The sequence below is a fragment of the Lottia gigantea genome (genome assembly GCF_000327385.1).
Source record: "Lottia gigantea unplaced genomic scaffold LOTGIsca_63, whole genome shotgun sequence".
In the NCBI taxonomy this organism is placed as follows: Eukaryota; Metazoa; Mollusca; class Gastropoda; family Lottiidae; genus Lottia; species Lottia gigantea.
The window spans coordinates 391,350-412,361 of record NW_008710145.1 but is presented as its reverse complement, the minus strand read 5'-3'; the positions used below and the strand labels follow the sequence as shown (position 1 = coordinate 412,361).

Here is a 21,012-nt window from a genome sequence, read left to right as displayed (position 1 = left end):
ATTTAAAGGGACAGCTGCCACTTTGGGGGGCGGGTGATTTGAGTGTTGAATATGTGTATATTGTTTTCAGAAGTACTAGAAATGTAAGAAAATCGCAAAATTCATTTTAAAATACTTCATTTCTAGGAATTTTACTCACTATTTCTATATGTCTTTTATATATATCACTGAGTCGTCATTTTAACATTCAAACGCCAATAAATCTAGACACACACACACATACCCTCACACACAAATTCGACAGTGAGGTGTGAACACTATTACTGATTGGCTTAGCTAAAAATAAATCCCATTTCTGAGAGTAAGGTAAAAAAATGGCGCATGTGTGCCTTTATGGTAAATTAAAAATTATTAGGGATGGAAATAGAACAAAAAGTTACCCGACATTTTGAGATCCAAACTTTTTCATATCATTGATAGGCATTGAGAGATTGTAAAAAATAGATTTAGAAGTGGAACATATCACCGTCTGATAAAAAGATACTAAGAGTCTTAAATTCAGTAAACTTTGACTTTCCGGGTAGCGACAACTCTTATCAGTGATCAGTGTCTAAGCGATACATGATCACGAGCACCAACATCAGAGTTAACTGTTTAAATCATCGTTACGCTAAATTCGGCGTACAATATCATTATGTATATTTGTATGTGATTATTTTCAGCATATCAACAATCATTGAGCTTATAATATATTTAATTTTAAATAGTACAGGTGTTAATCAGTATCTATTAAAAAATGTTGTGTTAAATCAAATCATTAAAAAAGTTATTCAGTTAGTACCAAAATGATAAAATGAACAGATTTCATTTTACTACGAGCACGATACATAAACCAGAGAATAACCATGAACATCAAATCTCAAGGACTTAGAAGAACAAAACTAGTTGATATTAACGACCCCTTCACTGGCCACAACTTACACCATTAGCGTTAACCCCACCACATATTGGCCTGCTTTATACACATGATTTTACTCAAGATATCCCCTAATTTAGCAAATCAATATACGGTCGTCCTGAAGTAGTTATCGTATAATCTCGCTGAAAGTGTTATTGTGTGGCGCCGAGATTTCATCTTGTGTAACGGCTATCTATGGCTTGATCGCGAATTTGGTAATAGTTTTGCTATCGTGTTATTTGTAAAACGTTACTTTCAATATTGTGTTAGTTATTTCTCAGCTTTAGGAATGACAAATTCCAAGAAACACACTGGACTTATTCACCAATTTTAAAATTGTAAGAACATGTCTCACGATTCCATTAATGGTTTTTTGAAGTAACAAACAACTAACGTTAATCATATGATACATATGGTATAAACATTAACCGCCACTGTCAAACTGAAAATTAGTGGTTGCTAATGTTTTCTTTCATCAAAACAATGTATTTAATTGGTCAGTTGTTAATGCCAGTCAATGCCAAACTATGGTACTGCGAGAATAAGAAATTCTCATACCCATCGTGCCTTGAACACTTGAACATACATTCCCTTTAAGGAAATAAGTATCCATATAGCTTGTGAATGCGACCGAGAAATCTCTGGCAACTGTTGCTTACACTGGGAGTGTAAAAAGTAGTTGTCAACTTCCTAATCTAGAGAGACACGATAGACCAACGTGTGAACTGGAAATTATGAGAGTCAAAAATGATGACTAAGGTGGAATTAAAAAATGTCGCCAAGATTTTATTGACTTACGAGGTTTTTGGACTGTTTAATAATGTTAACAAATGATAATATAGACTGATTTTATTAAAGATTTACTAGTGTCTACACGATTTAGACTAATTTATCTTTTCTATAACACTTCATTATCCACTGGTCAGTCTTGACCAATATGGTCACTAAATTACCATAGACTGATATATTGAGATATTGTATTTATACCATATTACTATCTTGATTTGGCTTTGGAAGAGTCTGAATAAGATTGAGACATGGGTCAATTGATAAAAAAAATGGTCTAGTTAAATATCAAGACTCATTTAACTATTAGTCTGAACTTATTCCTGAGGCCTACAAAGACAACTTTCAGATAAAATATTGGTCTACATTGAGAGAAATCCGGGTTGTCAGCAAGAAATAAATACCAATACTGCAAAAATGAATATTTTACATTTTGTACAAACTTCCGGTTTGGTACTGAACATAACAATAATTGGTCATTTCGAAAATTTCGATCCATATCATTTTAGTGCATAGAGCCTTTAAATGTTAGCTTCTGTCATATATTCAAATTTGTGATTGTTATAGTTTGTCATTAGAAAACAATATGTATCATTCATAAAAACGTATATGTATTTCTTACGACAAATGGAGACTATTATATTTGACAGTTGATTTTAGAGGTGTCTTTGATAAGTCCACAGTAGGTAGTCGTCAACAGAAACCTGTGATGATAACATCGTAAATTATGAAGATTATCCGGATGTAAACACGAGTATCGTCGATTTTTCCTACTAAATAGCATCATTTTGTGGATATATAGATGTTAAGTTGTTACAGGAATATAAAATATGTCGGCACTGACACATGTTCATAACAACACGTCATCATGAGAATGCGATAAAAGAATTCTCCCATCTTGTTAAACAGGTGATTAACGTGTGGGTTAGAGGCTATGTGTCATGACGCTAAATGCGCGCGGGTTAAAGATCGTGTCACGTGCTGACAAGTGAGTGTTATCTCCTGTCGTTTCCAACAAGTGAAGAAAACATCGAGGATTTTTTTCAGTCCTCTGGTCTTGTCTTCAACACTGAGAATTATTCTAGTCTTTAGTGTCAGTTTTAACTAGTAGTAATTATAGACGTGTTACTCATTCCTCAACTCGTTTCTTTACACCATAATATTCTATGATGTATTCCATTTTTCACGCAGATTTTAAAGATGCCGAGATAAGAATTGTAGAGAATTTTAAATGGTGTTTAATTGGATGATATATTGAGGATGTTCTAATCATCATAAAGAAACTGAATGGAAAAATCTCAGTAGGAAACTTCAACCGGTTATAAAATGTTACTTTCTTTAAACCATTTTTAATTGTAAATATGTGTTACGAGTGTTTGACATAATGTTATATGAAGGCAGGTGTATTAGCTCCCCTTATCTCTTTATCAAGTGTTATTTTAATAGACTTCTAATGTTGTCACTTATTTCTTATAAATGTCTGATATTGTTGTAAAGCCATTTTGTTATCTTGTATCTAGGCGTACATGTCACAGACAATCTCTTCCATATCTCAAATATTCATAAACTTTAAAATGAGGAAATTGTTCATCTGCGTAACTTAAATGTATTGTCTGTGTGTTGTATGCCTACTGAATCGTAAATAATTCATTGAGAAGATTTTAACCAAAAAGGTCGAAAATTTATACGCCAACATGAAATGTTATGTCGCTCGTTCTGTATTTGGTTGCTGTGGCCCAAACATTTTCAAAGAATAAAGAATAAACTGTTGTTTCAATACCCCTTTCTTTGTAAATCGTGTTTTATTTTTCTTGATAAAAAAAAAATCACCACTGCTGATAATATGTCTAAGCCAGTCTTAGCAAAGTAATAATACTGTAGTTGGATTATATCTGAGAATATCAGATTGGTTGAATATTGTTGATATATCGTGTCAATTAGAAGAGAAATAGAAGGGCTGAATGTTATTTATCATATCTTAATAACATCGCTGCCACTGCAACACATGTAATAATTTCACGTGATATTTACTTCACTTAAGAACTTTTCTTTAATTCTATATGGCAGCTTCAGAGTTATCGCACCTGATTCTTCCAATACTTGCACGTGCTTCATGTTTGACATTTGGGTCTAATCAAAATGAGGCTGAGAAGAAATAACCACAATTCCCTACTGCCTTTCTTCCGGTATGTTAACTAATTTGTTTGGTGCTCCCTGAACTCTTTATTTAAATCATATCTCATAAATATCACGAGGATTATTTAAGACAGATTGAGACAGAAATTGACCATCTTATCTTTAAAGAATATGTTAATATGTTAATAGTTATAATACATGTAGACAGCCAAATACCATCAATTGAAATTGCACTACACCCTTTTTTTTACTGTAATTTAGGATATCTATTTAACCTTTTACATTCGATTTTTGCTACATTTTACTCCACGCCTTTTCTTGACAGTTTGGCTTGTTAAAATGTCTTTGTACTTCGAAGAAATCCAAAATTTCACCTCTTTGGCTTTGTTCAAGGTGATTCCCAATGACGTAAACCTTTGTTTGTTACCGATCCAATATAATATCCAGATTCATCCCAATCAATTTGTCTGACACAACACCATAATATTGTCATGGTCACCATTTGTTCATGCCTCATCATATACATAATATAGAAATTTATTATTTATTGACCCTATGGATTTTTATTATTGGACATCTAATTGTGAATCAACAAAACTGTAAACATTTTCCTCAAAGAATTGAAATTTCTACCACATATAAGAAGAAGGTGAAAGTTGACTATTTGTTGCTTGCAGTGCACTTATCTTTGTTTTTGTCCAAACAATTTGTCGCTGGCGTCAACGTGAAGTTCATGTCGATTAGATAAAAATATCAGGAAATTGGATGAATTATCATTTTAAAGTTATTTCAGTGTTTGAATCTACAACGATGAAAGCAACACCAGAATCTTGCTGCCAGTGCAAGGGAACTTTATGAGATAAACATACTATTGTATTAGTTATTGAAATTGAAATGTTGAATTTCAAAATTATTTTGTAAAGTACCAACAATTTGTTTTACCATTAGTCATTTATTAGTTTGGGAAAAATAGTCTGCAAATAGTTTGTCAAAGATATTTAGAATTACTTTAAGCACAAAAGGTAATCTTATCGACACTCCTTTCAGATAGATGTGATGTGATAAAAAAAAAATACAGGGATTTCTCGACACGTACTACTGCGTTTTGGTCTGTCGTATAAATTGATCTATGTTTATATTTTATGAAATGTCGAAGCAAATTAACACACAACAGATAGGTATATAATAATGTCATGGTTAATATATAGCCTTATAAAATATCAACCAGAAACAAGTACTTCATCTTCAAACTTTTATTTTATTATATACAAACTTGATATGGGGTAAACTTAAAAAAACTAGAGTCTATCCAATACTACACCATCACCTCAAGTAGACAGTAATCTAGACTCAAACCAGATATATTATCGCCAGTTTTTACAGATTTGTAAATGGTTTGCATTCCATTCACAACAATAAAATCCGATAAGAAAAACAGACCCAAGGAAGAAAAACTACGACATTAAAGTGTTGACATGAGCGACCGTTTTACAGTAAAGATGGCGGACAAGTTGATGGGTGGTCTGAAGCAATGGTTTTTCTCGAATGTCTTACTTTCCAAATACTAATGCCATGTCAAGACTCCAACTCAAATGTGTGGTCGTGTACTAGTTTACATGATATATATTTTGTTTGACAGTTATAATGGTTGTAGTTGGCATTAAATAATAGGTAACTGTCGTTTTTAATGACCAGCAATTGTTTTAAGAACTTGTGACTAAGTGGGGGTAATCAACTTAAGAAGTGGATTTTTCAGTGGAAACCTTGTTGATGTCGGGTGGAAAATATTGTTTTATGTGACCATTGTATTTATAATGTATTAGAACGATCTATAGTAACAATTAGGATAAACCCCAGAAAATTGGTCAGTGTGGTTTAAATAGTATACATTTCAAAATTGTAAATGTAATACTAAACAACAGAGCTGGAACCACGCAAATAAAAAATCCTGTATATGACATGACGATAAGCCATAAAACGTATCGTAACAGATTTATAAGTAATGAAAAAGTAAACGTGATACGATGAACTATAAAAATAAAGTAGAACGGATGTAATAATACTTCAATAAACTGCATAAATCACTTAAATTAGAATCTAAAATAACGGATAAACAATATTTGACTATTTAAACCTGTCACAGATCACTTGCCGTATATTAACACTTAGTGGCGAAAATTTGTTAATATTTTTCTAAGTAAATGTTCTACAGATGTAGTTGGCAGAAACCAGAAGTCTGATAATATCAACACATTGAAGAGGAGGTCTTCACTCGATTGAGAGTTTTAACAACGTTTTCTCTACAATATAAATAAAATGGTTTTTATAGACAGCTAAATAAGTTGAATTTAGTGCATATTTATAACATGAAAACTACAAGATTTTAAATCAAGTGGATGTTTCATGCTGTTGAGAATCTGGTTAAAATTATCTCTTGCTGGTATTCATATACTTGTAAAACGCAAATAGGGGTTGTTGTTTACTTCATCCATTATTGTAATTAAAGGAAGTGGTTGTGCTTACTTCATCCGAACAGTAGTGTTAGAACTGCAACTTATATTCCAAAAGTGGGCTACCATAAGCTTTAAACGTTTGAGGTTTGGTGGGTAATTTATAAATCGAATCACAGATGTTAAAACCCGGATGTTGCTATCGAGAATGCTCTTTTAGCGAAATATATATTTCAATTTTAAGTCTTGATTTGAGGAACCATTTGCTTTGTTCTGTTAATTTCATTGGTCATAATTCATTATCTCACTCGTCTCTCTCGACACTGTAACTTATATAGGACTTTTGATTTTAACTAAACTTATCAAAGTAAATATGTACTATAAGCAACACGTTTACATCAAGTTGGCGTAAGAATAAATCAACACATTAACTTTCAAGAAAGGAACTTTATATTCCACCCCTGATTGAGTCATACTAATAAGATAACATTTAATATAAATTATGATTTTAACAAGAAAGAAAGAAAGAGATTGATCAAGTACAAACTTATATAAGTTGATAAACAGCACGGTGGGAGTTTGTTAGAAAACTATTAAATAACTTGAAAAAATCTTATTATTTTGACATTTTCACCTAAAGTGCAGAATTTTCACCAATAAATCAGGTAAATAAAGACCCCAGGATGTGACGCCATGACACCACACTTCACCCGTTAGTTTTCATACAGATCTAGGGGGGCCTCATATATCTCAGACAATGTTTAAAATTATAGAAAAGATTGCGTGTTTATGAGGATTCATTTCATTAGTAGATTTACGTATCAAATGCAATCCCCACTGCAAATTTAGAGCCTTTGCTTAGGCAATCATCACCCCATTTGATCTGTAAACAACACAAACGACTACTGCCTGGTGTGTGGCCTCGAATATTTTCGGTACTTTCCGGTGCGATATAGTCGTCTATCAGAAGATGATTTTAGGAATTAATAAACAAACTTCACATGTTAAAGAAGCTGCCTCTCTTGTATTAAAGATTTGGTTTACTCTGATAAAGTTATGCTTTACCTTAATATATAGTAAGGTATATATCAATATATACCAGATTTCGGATAAAATATACTTACCTGTATAGCCAGAAGAAAGGTAAACTACATCTTCTGTCAGAAAAATACCACTTGTCAACTTATCAGATTATTTTCAATCATGATGGATTTAGGTAGACAGTGATGTAATGTCAATGTACTTCGATGTGTATTTGAACCTTTAAAATACCTATACATGGTCTGCCATGGTAAAAAAAATTCTTGTCACAGTATTTCAGAGGAAATGGAAAGTGGCAAGCATATATCGTTACAGCACGATTAACCAATGTTCCAGACAGTTGTGATACAGTGCTCGAGCATAGACAGTTAAATAAATAAAAACAGCTTCCTATATACATATTACATTTATGGTCCATGGTTAGGTGTAGATTGTAAGCCAGTGACTTAACTACATGAGTGGTGTTTTTTTTACATTTTAAAACTCTTCTTTGAGGTGAGGGCCCGTGGACTTCAACAACCCGTCCCTGTGGTAGTAGAGCAACTGTTTGTTACTGTCTGCATTGGCTGGATTAGGTACAGCAGAACCAAAAAGTTAAACTCCAAGTTAACTGGTAATGTTGTATTTGACAAGGATAATGAATATAAGCTTTCTGATTTAAAATGTTGTTATTAACCTGTCGTTCTTGATTACCTTAGCAATCCACTGTAAAGACCAGTTGATAGTTTTTGCTCATTTACCAATTATCTTCATTTTGGTTTCAAGTACTATTCAACTTATGGACCCTCACAAATATATATATTGAACAAATAGAACCACGCGTGTGGCGATAATTAACCGTCTGTAAAATGGCATCACCAAAAACTAGCTCCAGATCAGTAGAACGCCACTACATGTTGCCCTAGACTTACCAATTGACTTGGCAATTGATTCCGACTATACCGCGATTCCAGGACGTTGTGATGCATAGCCGTACGCACAGAAGAAACATATTATACTTGTATCATTTACACTAAAAGGTATAAAAGAGAACCAGGTTACTCGATAGAATATTGTAGACCATCTGTTTGGCTATTGTCCACTTCTGGTAAATCAGTTTGAATAAAATGCTTAACATTTTATCACATATATAAACGACCTGAATGTTTTTTCACCCTGTCAGAATCGCAAAGAAAGCAATAAAACTTCAAGTTGTTATCGGCTATTTACTGATATATTTGTGAATTGTCTTTCATCGTGTGAAATCTTACACAATGCACCAGTGTCGAGTGATGGTGGTTGAAGGTTAAAATCTTAGATTAATGATAAATATACAATACAATATATTCTTATTTCTATATCATTTAAATAAACATTGATATCAAACTTAGTGGGATTCAAAATAAAGACCAATAGACACTGCTTCATTATCTTAATTTCCTGTTGGCGACATGCAGATGAAGAATTCGCGCCAAAATTAGGCGTAAGTTAATTTTGTGAAAACAAGTCGACTGGCATGAGAAGAATATAAGAATTGTTGTAAATTACAAAGAGGTGTTTTATCATTTTGTTTCTATGTAATCGTGCTATGACAATTCATGATAAGTGAGAAAATAATGTTATCTTTTAAAAGAGAAGCTTCTTTAACGCTAACTAGCCTATCAACGCCAAGTTTAAAGATAGGAATAAAATTTAACTTGGCATCTCAACTATAATTTTAACTTGGCGTTGACGGTTCGAGATAACTACACATCATTCATGGCGTTAAGGTTTTCCATCCAGCAAACTACATGTACCTCTTGAGTAGGCGATTTTATCGGATTAACCGGTTTTCTAAGAATAAAAGCATTATTGTTCTTTGACAAATACTGAAAGTGATAGGCTATCAATATCAAAAAGTCCACTTACTAACATGGATATATCCATTCCAAAACTGAAATGATTTACTTATTCCTACAACTGGCAATGTAAGTTCTATAGACAATAGATCATTATAACATCATAGCTGCTTGTTTTTAGCATGGTTTTGGTAGTACTTACTAGTACTTCAGATGGTAGTTAGTGAATAAGGACAGTTAGTAAACCAAGTTTTCTGAATTGCATGGCAATCTTATATAGAGTTGTAATCAGATATTTGAGTTTTTATACAGATTTACTTGTGAAAATCAGAAGTTTTCAGAAACAAATTAAATAGTTTTTTGCAGTATTGTAATCATAATGTTTTCTATCATTTAGAAATGCCTTTGAAGAACAGTCAGGATGAGAACTTCTACGTTTAGTAAATCATGCAAATAAAATATATAGAATTAAGAGCCAGTCGCTTAATATCGTCGTGCATTTTAACCTCTATATGGTTCGATAATACGTATTGAAATCAAAAGAAACCCCAAAAACTGTCATGACAATAATGCTTTAATAATCACAACGAAAGTTCTTGCTATTTCAATATTTTGCTCCATAACAAAGGCACAATCTACACGACTTTCACTCTACCACAGACACAAGTTGCTGTAAGCTGGTAATTCAGTGCAGGGTTCAAGCCTCTTATATTATAATTACACATTTTAAACAGAGTGAGACTAACAATTATTACTTTGATAAATAATAAAATAAACAGTATCACAGTTTTAACAATAATTCACAAACTTATTACAGTTAACAATAATTATATTACAATACATGTTTTAATAATAATATTTACAGACTAATCTGCATTTTCCACCGAAAGAATGTTATCTAGGTTTGATATTGAATCAATGTAGAGTAGATTCGCAACAATATTTTGGATCCCTTTTGGAATCTGTAACAACATAGTCACTACTGATACTGTTCAGTATCCACAATGGTTTTACCAAAATCCTCACGTATGTAGGAGCTTTCTTCATGTTTCTGCAGATCGAGATTTTTCCATGTATGGATGGTAACGATGTAAACCCTGTGTATGTGCAGGAGATTTTGTCGTCTGTTGCGCAGCTCTTATATAATTTTGATAAATGGAACTTCTGATCATCATTTCATTTAAGGCGGCTGCTGATTGGCTGTCATTATTGTAGACGTGATTAACCAGTTGTGTGTACATGGTGAGCTGAGATTTATCTACGATAGTAGGTGGAAGTGAACCAAAAGGCATTCGCCAAGCATTCATATAAGAAATGGCCATTGAACTGTAGTCTGGAAAATAGCAACATAAATTCATACAATATTTCTATATCGCTCTACATTTGATGTATTGAGCAATTTTTTAACTGTTAGCATTTTTTGGAACAAATGACTATTGAACATCAATTAAAAGCATCAAAACTTGCGATTCCATAATCAGTTATAGGCCTGGTGTATTTCACAATATTTAGGCTTAGAATAATATTAACACCCTTGTTTTAGAGGAGAAATTGAAACATTACCTTTATCCTTTTCAACATCGATCATGTGAACAGAAGGCAGAGCTCGTAGTGGTGATCGGGCATAGGAATGACTGTGGATTAAAGACTCCATTGTTTCTCTGAAATAAACATAAATTGTTCAATCTGATTTATAAGATGGACACAAGAAATGATACTCAACAATAGTTATTATTGATAGATATTTTGACGAAAGAAGAAATTAGTGATATTGATCAGTGAACATGGTCTTTCAATTTACCTATCAAAGTCTGTTAGCCTAGTAGAATCTCTAAACCCTTTAGCAAATGGATTACTGTCTATCTTTAATTTCGTGATCTGAAAAGACAAAAATTTGGTATTGAGACAATATGCTATATTCCTTGAAAACATCTTCATTTTACAAAACACGTAGGCTTACATATGAGACGGAATTTAATTGAATTTTAAGAGATTTTGATAAGGTTATAAATAGCATCAAGACATCATTGGCTACAGTTGTGAAATTTCACAAAGTAACGTGTAACACCAGGGAGCACGACCTTACAGATACTCCACTCCATAAACATTCAGTAGTGATTGGAACTACCTCAACATTTAGCTGGTGTCAAGCCAGATGGCATACTGTAGGAGATAATCCGTGAGAAAGGAGGAAGAAGAAGATAATAGTTGTGGTTGATGAGTAAATGCACTCAAGTAACATTTGATCTTTTCTACACCATCTTCACTAATTACATACATAAAATTGTTGGTGTTGGACCTTTATACAATAAAACATAAGATAATTTCTTCTCAAAATTTAAATAAAAGATTTCATATGTTTTGAATGCCACAAAAACGACAATCTCTTTCGCATTTGATTTTTTTTTTCGTTTTAAACAACATCATGCTCCTCTATTTCAGTGTGGACTAATGAAGATGTTTGTCAAACAACTGAAGGTAAATGGTGACGCTTTGGCACTTGTGACAACTGTTGAGGGTACTTAAACATGTACTGCCTGGTAAGACAGGTTTCGCTGTCTATGACTGAAGCGAGATGGACACTTGCCCCCTGTCAGTGATCGGGAGATGTTTTTTTCAGAAGAAGTAATATTCAATGTGTCAATGTACTAACCAATTGATTCTGGTAAGCTGTTACACCAATAAATATTGTTTCAGGAAAAGAATATGTCTTCACTTCGTGTCCCTCTAGAGAAGTAATCGGTAGTTGTATATCATCAGTCTTCTTTACAACATGAACTCGTGGTTGATATTTGTGCATAGAATTGACTATAGTCTGTAAAAGAGAAAATGGTATTTTAGTTGATCTGATATTGAAAGTATTCATTGCTAGAGATTAATGCTATCTTTCAGATGGTTTATTTCTGAATTTTAACACTTAAATGAATGAGAGTCAACGCCTTTGTGATGTATGGTATCTGTAACCAGTAGGTCAACCAGATCGTTTTATTTCTTTGCCTCACAAATTCCTTCTTAAATCCCAACTTTGAAATTGTATCGTTCGACTGGGCTATTGTCTGGTAACTTCCAAAGTGACCGAAAGCTTTGACTGTCGTCTTAAGGCACGTTTCATAAACCAAGAAGTCTTAAAATATTCTTCAATTACATTTTCATTTAATTCGTGAGGATTGAAAAGTGAAATTCAAGAAATTAAAGATAAAAAATTCTTCTGGCACCCAAATATTTGATACGTTTTGCCGACATGGTAATATTTTTTCTTTCCTTGTTCTCTGGCACTAGAATTAAAAGCTTAAAGCCATCTCCCACAATAATTCCACTGAGAAAAAAATCATGCCAAAATAAGAAAAACAAGCGATTGAAATAGTTTTTTCCTTGAAGTGTGGTCAATTAAAATATTTGATAATAACTTTATTATCGACCTGTGATATATTTGACGGATTATGAGATTATAATTTACTTGTGTTGAAACTAGTATTGGGCGATGTTTCAATTTTGTTTAAAACTTTCAGCCACAAGATCAAAATTTACCCTTAGTTTGAATAAGATTTTGTTGATATCTCGTATTTTTTTTCCTTGATGAAATCTCAAACGTTTTTTCTCCCTATTTTGTGGAAAAAAAAAGTTCTATTTTCTGTTTTGTGTACAGCCTTTTGTGTGGTTAATTTCAAGTTAGGTGATCAACGTCTCTATTCTCGACCCGAACCATTGCAGTAAAATGCATTGGATAACTGTTGCCCGTTAATTGTACCCGTTTTCGGCACTCTTGTCTGTGGGAATCTTTCAATTAATCACCCGGATGTAAACAAAATGACATTGAATACTAACGAATTTATCGCAGCAAAAAGGTAACTATCTTATAAAGATCGCATCATGTTAGTTTTCTTTTTTACCATGCTGGCCTACAGCAAGAAGATACTTTTGCATATACTTACATGGCCGGATTTATCTAAAACATTATTTGTAAGTTTCAACTTTTCAAATGACACAGTTTGTTTTATGAGTTGGTCTCCTGTAAATGGTGAATCTGGGTGGACGTGGAAACGAGCAGGAAGCGGTGGGTCGGCTTTTCCAGCAACTAACCACGATGATCTATGGTAGGCGTAGCGATATCTTTTATTATCAACTGGAACTATATCCATAATAACATAATATTTTTGCTCGGGGCTTAAGCCAGAAAACGAAACTCGAACCGTGGGAAACATTCGCCTGAAAAAAAGTAACGAAATTGAATGATGATATTTCATTAATTATTTCATCTTTTATTAATTCAATTTAAAGCATTTTTGTTAAAAGCTCACGCATGGAAATTATATCTTTCTTTTAATCATTTTATATTTGATCTCAGTTGGTCGATTTTTTTCCTCTTGACCGTCTTAAATATATCATATATACCATTAACAAACTCTTTATTTTCTTAATAATTAGAAATTTCCGCTTTTAGCTGATTCAGATATAAGAATCAGAAATAAGTGTTTTCGTAATATCATAATACAAACATAATGCCCGTAATTGTTAATTGAAAAAGGTTCGAGTTTGTACACAAGTGTGTTAAAATTACTTGCAAATGGCGACATAAAAACTTTTTTTTTGTATTATTTTGGTTGTCCCTTCCCTTTCAATTTTCTTTAAAATTAATCGAAGTTCTGTTTGTCAGATAAACAGGAAGGATCTCTTCTCATAAAGGAATTGTTTTTTCGGGTATTTTTTATTATTATTATTACTAACACATAAAGTCAAATTTATTCCTGTCTTAATGCTCTGGACCAATTGGTTTTGTTAATGGGGTTGTAAAGAGGTTTTCTAGCCTTTGTACGTGTATTTAGTTAGACATGCCACCATCATGGAAGGAGAAATAACATATATTATTATGTTTTTGTGATCCGGTGGTAGGTTGGTTACGAATTCTCTATCGGAAGCTGCATCATTTCCGGTTAACTCTTTCTGGAATTGCAGGAACCACAGGCATCGGACTGGATGCCCCAAATTGGAATGTCCCGATAATCATAAAGCTGCAAGAAAACCTTTTATAGTCCCTTTAACTTACGGTATGAAGAATTATAATTATGATTAATTAGTTCTATTTTAAGGTTCTGTGAGGAGGGTTCCATGCTGCCTAAATTCAACTTGATATGTCAGGCAAAATAATAGGTAATTTCTTTAGGTTGCTTTTAAAAATTAACGCGGAAGATTAAATGCGGGCATAGAGTGGCAGAAAGTTAAGATCGTTAAACCTTGAAAATACTTGAAACAAGAGAAAGTGCGGTATAAAATGGTTGTAAAAATCTTACTTTCTATAACTGTTGTAAATATGTTATTTAGGTACGTAATATTGAATATATGTATATGGTAATGATCTCCGTTACGTATGTTGGGTATAGTTTGTAAACATGTGATTTCATTGAGGTATATGAGAATTTTATATTCGACTAGAGAAATATCGTTGATAAGCAAAACAGCTATGCGGTATTACAAATATGCCTTCAAGCTACATGCTTATTGTTTACTTGTTGCAGAGTGACATATAAGAATTTTATTGAAAACATGTTCCATAGATAAAGTAAACGTAAACCCGTTCATGTCTGTACGTTCTCTCTATATATAGGATTGCAATACTTTCTTTCGGTATGGTATTGTAAACACGTTCTTTAGGTATGGTACTGTAAACACGTTCTTATAAACACGTTCCTTAGGTATGGTACTGTAAGCACGTTCTTATAAACACGTTCCTTAGGTGTGGTATTGTAAACACGTTTTTATAAACACGTTCCTAAGGTATGGTATTTTAAATACGTTCTTGAGGTATGGTACTGTAAGCACGTTCTTATAAACACGTTCTTTAGGTATGGTACTGTAAACTCATTTTTATAAACACGTTCTTAAGGTATGGTATTTTAAATACTTTCTTGAGGTATGGTATTGTAAACACGTTCTTATAAAAACCTTTTTTAAGCATGTTATTGTAAACAATTTCTTTATGTATGATTTTTAATTTCCAAGCATCGTAAGTTGATTTCCACAAAACAATTAAAGGAACAATTTTAATTTAACATCTATCATACACGAAAAACTAAAACTATGATATCATGTATGTTATTCTGAAGACACGTGATATACTTCACGTGTATACGAAACAGGGAAATTATAAGCGATGACGCCTGGCATCATAATTGAGGAGGGGAAATATAATTATACATACATTTTATTAAAAAATGTAATTTATTTGTTGTTCTTTATCTGGGTGTGTATAAACATGTTATCATGTTATATTTTCCATGCTTATTCTTCATAGATGCCACGTGTATACTGAACACATATTATTGTTTAAACTTTATATTTCGAAAGTAGTGTAATAATATTACATATAGTATTGTATTATGAAGTCGGTATGATATTATGAACTTAATATTTCTCGTTGATCATGTAAAATATAAATTATAGTTAAATTAAACCAATATATAGTCCAAATAATCAAAGCTCGATGCAACTGTAATACGTGAGCTAATAAAAAGAAAAACAGTTAGAATAAAGAGAGACTTATTGTAAAGACTTGCAAAAATTCTGGTTCGTGGTTCGGGAAATAACGTGAGTTAACTGTATAACTGTTTAGTTTTAATAGAACAGGAAGACAAACAATACAATAGCACAAAGTAGCGATTTATAAGCGGCTTTTATAATAAGAATTTTATCATAAGAGTATTATGGGTTAAGATTCTGCACTTAAGGGAGATGTTGGCGAGAGAAAATAAGAGAGAAAGTAATATTAAGATGATCTGTAGTTTAATAATAACTAGAAATGGACAAATCAACATGTTATAAATCACTTTATCACTGACAATCACAGAAAATTACATTTGTTATGTTTTCAGTAATAACGAGCTTAAATTGTTAATCTTACTCTATAAATTGTCACCTAATATACTTTCTTTCACAAGAGTGGCCATTCGCTGACCATACATCGGTTTTAATGCGTTTATCACTCGATTACATCTGTACACTTTCTAATTAGACGAAGTTAATTGTAGGCTTCTTCACTACAGCATACCGTATTTTACTGGCCACACTTTTCTTTCTTAACAACTAAACAAGTGCTTTAATCCGCCAATCAAATTGTCACAATTCGATAATAACATAGTAAACAAACATTTGTCTCCCCACAGCAAATAAATTAAATCATAAAAGGAACAGTATAAATAGCAACAAAAGAAAATCCGACCTCGAGGCTAACATCATTGAAGTCAAGCGCACCCTACCGAGCCTCACGTCTGTTGAGAGTTATGTTTCCTTGCCTGTGGGGTATTTATCTAAGATTTCTTTAACACTGCGGGACAACTTTTCAATTTCAAAAAAGTTTCATATAATACGATCATCTCGGATCATCGGGGTGACATCTGATTTGTTATTTATCGTTTGGGGCGGAAAAAATTACCTTACCGAATCAAAAGTCAATCCATCTATTGTCCAGGAAAAGAGGCCGCAGTTATAGTAGGCCAAACCAAAACTTAGACATAAACGATCTGGTAAAGCACCATATTTAAAGGATTTGTCTATATAACCTCTTAATCGATTTACCACTAGAAAATTAGAAGTTTGTATTTTACTGCTCTACTCAAATTAGTCAATGATTTAAAGGATCTCCAAACATTCTGGTCCAAAATAAGGAAATTTTACACGTTTGACCATACATAGCTTCTAATATTATACTACTTATTTATAAAACACTTTTTGAAATGAAAAATGAAATAAACGGAGTTTTACGTCAATCGCTTTTGAAAATACCACATGTAACATGATATAGGTAGATGAACATTGCGAAGCACACGGTTTAGTTCTGGAATGGTAGTCAATCAAATTTTTATCAATGGCTTCAGTTTATAAAGAAATTCGACAAATATAATAAATCGTTAACTCTTCATGCAAAGAGATGTCGTTGATAAGGAAATAAAGGTGTATTTTTAGTATTCAGATCACTTTTTCAATAATTATATTGATATTTTAATTGATTATGATAATCGTTTGTGAACTTCCGGTTAAGTTAAAATTTATAATATGTTAAATTTCTATTTTTTTTTTTACCGTTCATCCGCCATGATGATTGTTTTCAGATCATACTCAGCTAGTTAGCAATAGGAATTCTTGAAGTTTGCATTTTTGCAATATAAATATGATTTCTCAGAAAAAAGATACTTAATTATGTCAAAACGAATTTCTCTGATACAAGCCTAAAATGATTATATTGATTAGAAGCTTTGACAATGTGGAAAGGGGCAGAAATAGTATGTGACACTCATTGCTTTATTTCATTTCGACACTTTTTGTTCCATTTGCTTTCTATATATTATATTATATTTTCACATGGAAATGTACGCGTATATCGCCGCCGCCCCCGTCCTTCGGTCCATCTGTCCGTCCAAATTTCTTGTAAGCACTACAGAGACTACCGTTTATATTTGATTTTAATGAAATTTGGTGTGATCATACATATTGATGAGATCTTGGACAAGTTCGAATTTTTCAATGAACAGTTTATGAGTTTATTTACCTTGACTTAGCCATAAAGTGTCGAAAAAATTTTCTGAGCACTAAAGAGACTACAGTTTTGATCAAATTTAAATGAAATTTATTCTGATCATGTATATTGATGGGGAATTTTAATATTTTTCGATGAATTAATGCCCTTGACTTGGTCAAAAGAGATTGCAGTTTTCATCTGATTTTAATGAAACTTGGTGTGATCATTTATATTGATGTTATCTTGGACAAGTTCAAGTTTGACGATATTTAGATGGGTTTTTTTTAGTTATTACCCTTGGCTTAGAGAAAACGAGACAAAGTTTTGTTTGTGAGCACAATAGAATCTACAATTTACAATCGATTTTAATGAAATTGGTGTGATCATATTGATGAGGTCAAGGACAAGTTCGAATTTGACGATCTTTCGATAAACAGATTTGAGTTATTCCCTTTGACTGCGTAAAAACGCGTCCAAACTTTTTGTGAGCAGAAAAGAAACTACATTTTTCATCTGATTTCAATGAAATTGGCTGTGATCATATATTTTTATGGATAAGATCTTTGAAAGATCAAATTTGATGATTTGTTTAGATGAACGGTATTTGAGTTATTGCCCTCGACCACAGCCATATACGCCCACCACGGCATGCGGATTGTAAATATTCAAAATTTTGGGGCAAGGGCAATAACTCTGCTTCTAGCGGTCGAAAATATCTCAAATTCGAACTTAATCTTCGTTTTATGAATATGTATACACATACCGAATTTCATTTGATTCCATCAAAAAATCTAGTTTTTAGACCGTTTACTAGCAAATGTTGACGGACGGACGGACCGACGGGGGTGCCGACAAAATACGTCCACATAGAGAGATGTGGGCGTATAAAAAAGCGTCATTAGTGGTTAGTGAGTACAATAGAAACAAGAATGATTTAGGTGAAATTTGCTCTGATCATTTATATTGATGAGATCTATACGTAGATAATTTCGAATTTCACTATTTTTCAGTGAACCGTCTTTGAGTTATTGCCCTTGACTTAAACACGTCAAAATTTGATCATGAGCACAAATGAAGCTGCGATCAATTGATCAGGTCTTTAGTTATGAGTTGATTACTTTTGCAATGAACATTATCTGAGTATTGAATAGAAACTTGTTGACAGATAAATTTATTAAATCTAAAAATCTAACAAGGCTGTGTCGGCGTATGTGTACCTTGCCTTGTAAGTTATATTTTGTAGAAAACACATGGTTTTTATACGCCCACATTGTCATATGTGTACCTTTAGGGTCGGCACCCATTTCGAAAATCGAAACGAAAATCAAGTTGGTTTGTATGTATGTGAAAATGAAAATAAAATGAAGATCGCTTGTGAACGTAATCAGAATGTGACCATTGCGAATTTTAACCCACTTGTCCACCACTGTAATCTTGATTAGTAAAAAACCGATTTTCATAAAAAAAAATTCTGGTAACCCCTATGTTATAGAACACAAGATTTTATTAACATTTTTGAGCAAATTTTATCATTTGTTATTGTTCATTTTCACTCAATAATTTCATATTGTGTTATCTATGGTCATTGGCTATTCTAAATAATAAAAACCAAAATCACAGTCTGACTCTGATCGTTGTAGAAAATAATCAGTGAATCAGTCTCCCGAGATTTTGAATTAGTCTGCAAATATTCAGCGTTCAACATTGTTTACTCCGAAGTCCGAGTTGTAAGAGAGTAGGTTTTAGGATGGTCGAACGTTGACAATTTAATGAGTTGTTGTAAACCTTAGCTCATTATTTGAGGTGATGTGGAAATAAGGTTCACTAGTAAGATAATATATTAATTAAAATCACGATTTAATTATCTTTCTTTTACCTACAGTCTGTCCCAAACTTAGAGTTAATTTAGGAGAATGTTGTACCCATTTCCCCGTTTTCACTCCTTAGTCATCAAAGATTTACATGTTCTCAAGTAATATTTAATTGTATCGTTCATTTGGCGCGAACCAATACATTATCCCAAGACGACATTTTCCCATTACCTTACACCAAATTTACCTTCCTTTACCTTTAATACTGGAGCTCACACATATAAATTAACTTGTTAACTTGGAAATAGAACAGATTTCTCACCGTATTGGGTGACACTAAGATCATTAAACTAGTAAATGAGTAAATTTGATTATAAAATATTCTTTAATGTTAAAGATTAGGAGAGAAGAAAGTGTAAAAGATAAATTAATTTCATTTTAATCAAAGTTTCAGGTAAAACAGATTTCAAAACAAATTCCTAAGGTCTACTGAAGACATTAATTCCAATAATTTCAAAATATAATTAATTAATCAATCAATTATAAGACTACAAGAACTAATATTTGATATTTAATTAATATGTTTTTTTAAATCCTAAGCGCATACCACAAGAAGATATCCATTCCGACTAGACTGGTTTAAGTTGGGTAAATTAAGTTCTTTCAAAATAATAATCAATAAATATTGTAAATAAATACTTACCTTCCAGTTTTGGTAATGATCATTTCTGTGCCGAGTTCATGAAATTTAGCCCAAAGTTCTTTAGTTTCTAAACGACAATGCACTTTATCTGTTTTTAAATTCAAAGCAGATTCCGGAGTATTTTTTTTTGTCTCGTTTTTTTTTAGGATTCTTTCATCTTCGCCTGAAATTAATGAATAAAAATAACGCAATTTTATTAAGCAGTGTAAACAACGGACCATTGCACGCTTGTATCAAAATTCAGAAGAAATTTCTGAATATTTTTTGTGAAAGACAGGAAAGCATGATAAGCTGTTTAGCAAATTTGGTAAATGTGGAAGGGAATAAGGACTCGTAACAAATAAGTACGAAATCACAGAGGAGAAAAAGTAATTTTAAGATCAAGAGATATTTCAAGCATATATTCATTTGGATCTGGGGTGGGATATTAGAAGAAAATACATAAAGGAAATTTCGTCGCATATATTTACGCTGTGCATACCTTTCATTCTACAATGCAATTCTAAGAATCGCGAAATAATAAAATGTTTTATGGTGCAAGGGAAAGAGCTGTTTAATTTTCCATATACATGTCTATCTACTGCACCGTCAAACGAACTTTTAATTAGTCTTTATTAAATAGATCAAAAGTAAGAAACTTACACTTAATGTCATCTTTTTCTGCTTCGCCATCTTTAGAAATGTCCTCGGGTACATTACTTTCTCCAATTAAAGATGCGATACTGAATTTGCTAGCTTTATCAGATAATTGTGCCATTTTGGTTGAGTTTTTACAGTCTTCTGCTATTATTGTACTGACGACTAAATTGTCTTCTTGGACTTCTTCTTTAATATCCATTTTCATAGCGTGTTAAAACCGTG

At 32.4% G+C, this 21,012-nt stretch overlaps 1 protein-coding gene across 1 annotated transcript; it reads right to left on the bottom strand.

Moving 5' to 3' along the window:
• Nucleotides 1–10,653: 10,653 nt before the first annotated feature.
• On the bottom strand, nucleotides 10,654–20,372 carry LOTGIDRAFT_129083 (hypothetical protein; the record flags this gene model as incomplete). Its single annotated transcript, XM_009064487.1, has 5 exons — nucleotides 10,654–10,789; nucleotides 10,930–11,006; nucleotides 11,782–11,943; nucleotides 13,061–13,334; nucleotides 20,152–20,372. 5 exons carry the CDS (start codon nucleotides 20,370–20,372, stop codon nucleotides 10,654–10,656), a joined length of 870 nt encoding a protein of 289 aa, XP_009062735.1.
• Nucleotides 20,373–21,012: the final 640 nt, after the last annotated feature.